Genomic DNA, 4,310 nt, shown 5'->3' with positions numbered 1-4,310 from the left:
AGCAGATTGGATGTTAAAATGGATTATGCTTTTATTTCATATTCCCAGACAGTTGTTTCTGACAAAAGGACCAAAATTTCAATTAAGAGAACATCATAAAGGTCAAATTTGTACTCTTCAGTAGGTGAGATTTTAAGGATAATAAACAGAAAGATGTTTAAATTATACATAGAATTTTTTCTTAGTTATCATAGGTATATATTAAACATCTTTCTGTTTATTATCCTTTAAATCTCACCTACTGAAGAGTACAAATTTGACTTTTATGATGTCCTCTTTATCGAAACCTTGATCCTTTTGTCAGAAACAATTATCTGGGAATAACTGGAGGGCAATGGTGAATTCCAGGTGGCCTCTGTTCTGAAATCCGGAAGCTTCCTGGTGGCATTGGATCACGTCTGCAGACATCCTGCAGCGAGAAGGTATAACACAAAGACGACCTTATGGTGGCTTACAAATACAGACAGGAACTGTTTTCCTAGACTCATCCCTTCAAATTATTATGAACTCTTAATGCAGTGAGCTCAACAGGAGTCAGCTTAACCCCCTCCCAGCTGAATGCTGTTACAAAACAACACAAGAAGACATGTAAACATAGAAAAGCAGGCATTAAAATGATAATGATGATTATTATATTTTACACTAGTATAGTCTTTAAAAATGTATGTTTATTATTATTATTTTTTTTGTCTGGATATATATATATATATGTATGTATGTATGTACATCAACATATTACAACTTTTATTCCAGGCACATTTTTCATCTCTCCATCTGTTTTCTCTCCTCATTCCTTTCTATAGAAGAGTTTGGGCTTGAAACCTCAAAGACTTCTTCCATTTTCCCTGTCTGTGTCTTTTGTTTTTTTGTTGTACAATTTTGGACCTTGCATGCATGCTATAAATGCATCCGCAAAAGGAAAATGGAAGTAACTGCCACTATTTATATTTTTGTTGTGTGTTTTGAAGGTTTGTCTGGAGTTTCCCAAGCCAAAGTTGTAACTGCTGCTCAAGCTGGGCTGCTTCCTGCTCAGTTCATACTTCATCAACCAGCGACAGGAACAAGTGTCAAAGTTGGCTCTGCTGACACCACAGTGACACCTACAGTCAGTCAAGGTAACTAAACTCAACAATTTTCTGTAACCTTTTTGAAATTAGTGTTTCTCTTAAAATGATAAACTGGCAGAATCATTAGAGCATTGGAAAAAATGTTTTTCTGGTTCCTTACATTCTGGGTTCAAATACCACCAGGGTTAACTTTGCCTTTCATCTTTTTAGGGTCAGTCAATGGGCTTCTTTCAGTCTCTGTCTACCAAATCCACTCACAAGGCTTTGGTCGGCCCGAGGCTATAGTAGAAGACACTTGCCCAAGGTGCCACGCAGTGGGACTGAACCCGGAACCATGTGGTTGGTAAGAAAGCTACTTACCACACAGCCACTCCTGCGCTTAGATTATATTTTTTGCTTCATTGCATCGCCAATCAAATTGTAGTTGAAAGTCTTTTCACCTCTAACGATGATATTGATAGTGGGAAAAATTATAAACTTGTAAGAAATAAATAGTTTTTAACTCCACATACCATTATGGTAAATGGTATTGGTTGTACTTGACCTCAAGTGACCATACCATATTTACTAAAGGGAAATCAGCATTCTTGAGATTGTTGACCTTGTGCCAAAATTTGAAATATTAAATTTTTGTGACCTGGGTTGATTCTCAGTCATAGCTATTTCACTTTACTAAGTCCACAAGGTTGAGAAGATGACCCCTGTGGTTTCCATTCCTCCACACTCTGAAGTTAATAGGGTCGGTTACCATGATCCTGAAGGGATAGACTTTGTTACATTTGTGTACAGGCACGTAAAACGCACCCACTACACTCTCAGAGTGGTTGGCATTAGGAAGGGCATCCAGCTGTAGAAACTTTGCCAGATCAGATTGGAACCTGATGCAGCCTCCTGGTTTGCCAGTCCTCAGTCAAACCGTCCAACCCATGCCAGCATGGAAAACGGACGTTAAACGATGACGACAATGATGATGATACATGAACAAATAGATAAGATATATGTACTTATTTATTATATTGTTGTTGCTTTTTTTTTTAATTTTCATTTGATTGATTTGCTTTGATAATTATTAATTGTGCTCATTTGCTGTTTTATTTATTATCTTGTAGCGACACCTATAATCGTAAGCAGCAACAGTGGAAAACCAACACAAAATATCCAGGTTGTAAGAACTGTACTTTCACAGCCATCCAGTGTGAAGGCGGGCCAAACAACAATCCTGATCTCACAACCAGCTTTGCAACAGTCTGGAACCACAGTCTTGTCATCAGCACAGTTACTACAGACAGCAAAAGTCCAAGGAAAGTTTGCTGGCAAGGGGAAACCGCCACCAGTCTATGCTCGGATCATAACTCCGTCGGCCGGTATGAAACTAGCCACAATGACGCCTGGCCAGGCACTTCCTGCACAGGGGGTTAGTGTAATTCAGGCTGCAACTGCAGCGGCTGCCAGCAAACTTTCTTCTTCTGCAATTACAGCGACTGCTTCACCGCAGCCAGTTAAAAGTCAAGAGCGCACTAGCAACAATAACACTACTAGCAATACAGGTGAATCAAAATGACAACAGGGATAATATTAATGAGGAACACATACATTAGTTTTATTGGTCTGTCTACCTGTCTGTCTATCTATCTATCTGTCTGGTCTAACTGTCTGTTTGTTTCTCTGTCTCTCTCACTCTGTCCGTCTGTCTGTCTATTTGTCTTCACTTATATTCATTGTCCTCTCACATACACACGCACAACACAACAATGCACACACTCTTGCATACACACACACAAACACACGCACATGTGCAATTTGTATGGGGGACTAGAAAAAAAAATTTTATGTGATGCGATTATGCAAACATTGTTGGATTCTGTATTTTAGCTGAACTTATTATTATAAAACACACAAATCTGATGGTGACATATTCCCCACCCACAAGAAACCTGTAAATACAACTGATCTTCTTCACCAATGTATACACTTCTGTTGTTGTTAAACATTATCTTTCTTTTTTTGTACTGGTTCTATTCAAAGTCTTCATCAATTCTGCCTTTATTTTCTTCACCAATTGCTTACTTACACACACACACACACACACACTGGTTATAATGTGTTTCTGTAAGTTGGACACAATGAGTGGATTGGTTGGTATGTTTACATCTGAGTATGCATATATTTGTGTATGTATGTATGTGTGTATGTATATGGAGAGAGAGTGAATTGTAACAAAGCATTTATGCGTGAAATTACTGTATTTGATGGCATAAAAAGACTGATGGGTCTATTAGATGTACTCCAATTTCAGCTGCACATATTCAGGACAAATAACTTTTACTTCATTAAAGCACGTAATATAAGGACAAACATCACATATAAGACCAAGGGTTATTTTTTTTGAGTGGGGAGGGGGGGGCATTTTCTTGGGTAAAGTGTGTGCGTGTTATATGCCATCAGATATGGTATATCATGTGGTTGTAGGAAAATAAAAGAAATTCTAAGTACGAATTGGCATGTACCATAAAGCATGAATTAACCTCTCCTACTCAGGCAAAACCTCAACATGGGATTTAATTCTCCACTTATGTTGCTTATGTCCTTGACAAAAAAAAAAATGAGTGTTACATACTCACACACACACACACACACATCTGTTATCCCTTCTTTCTTTTTCCTTAACTGCAAGTAATAATTTGCGGCTGGGGTGGGGGTGGGGTGTCTTTTTTTTCCTTTTTCAGATCAGTTCTAATTGATATCTGATTACCTAATTTTATAGCTGAGATCATTTTGTGTATCCTAATTAATTAACTTCAATTTATGATAACTTTAAGCATTAACTGAATTGACTACTGCTAAGCATAGTTGGATTTTGAACAAAACGTTTCATGCTACTTCAATTTATTTAAGTAATGTGAGCATTACCTTAAATGCAATATGAAGAGCAATCTTCAGCTGCACGAAAATGTAGAAAAAAGACATATTATAAATGTGGCAACATATTAAATCCAAGTGGGAGAGAGCATATATAAAATCCAAATGTGAGGAAGAATATATAAGTCCATCTTGACATAGCGGGGTCTATCAGGCTAGTAATTGATTCTAGACAAAAGTTTTAACTGTCTCAGAATTCTATTGTTTCTTATCTAGTGGTGATAGCAAAGGGACAATTACTTCTAAGGAGAGGGAAGGTGTAAGCAGTATGGACAAGGCTATAAAAGTATTAGAATCTAGAGGTTTCACTGGTCATAGTAGTAT

General features: G+C 37.4%; 1 protein-coding gene across 1 annotated transcript in view; it reads left to right on the top strand.

The window, feature by feature from the left end:
* LOC106874551 (nuclear factor related to kappa-B-binding protein) overlaps window positions 1–3,076 on the top strand; it is a 40,383-nt gene extending 37,307 nt beyond the window's left edge. The window contains exons 24-25 of the mRNA XM_014922322.2: window positions 969–1,115; window positions 2,177–3,076. Of these exons, the coding sequence (XP_014777808.1) occupies window positions 969–1,115; window positions 2,177–2,628 (599 nt within the window). The 3' untranslated portion in view covers window positions 2,629–3,076. The remainder of the gene's footprint in view (window positions 1–968; window positions 1,116–2,176) is intronic.
* The last annotated feature ends 1,234 nt before the right edge of the window (window positions 3,077–4,310 follow it).

The sequence above is a fragment of the Octopus bimaculoides genome, chromosome 13 (genome assembly GCF_001194135.2).
Source record: "Octopus bimaculoides isolate UCB-OBI-ISO-001 chromosome 13, ASM119413v2, whole genome shotgun sequence".
Taxonomy (NCBI): Eukaryota; Metazoa; Mollusca; class Cephalopoda; order Octopoda; family Octopodidae; genus Octopus; species Octopus bimaculoides.
The sequence above is the reverse complement of the archived record's forward strand: the minus strand, read 5'-3'. Positions and strand labels throughout refer to the sequence as shown.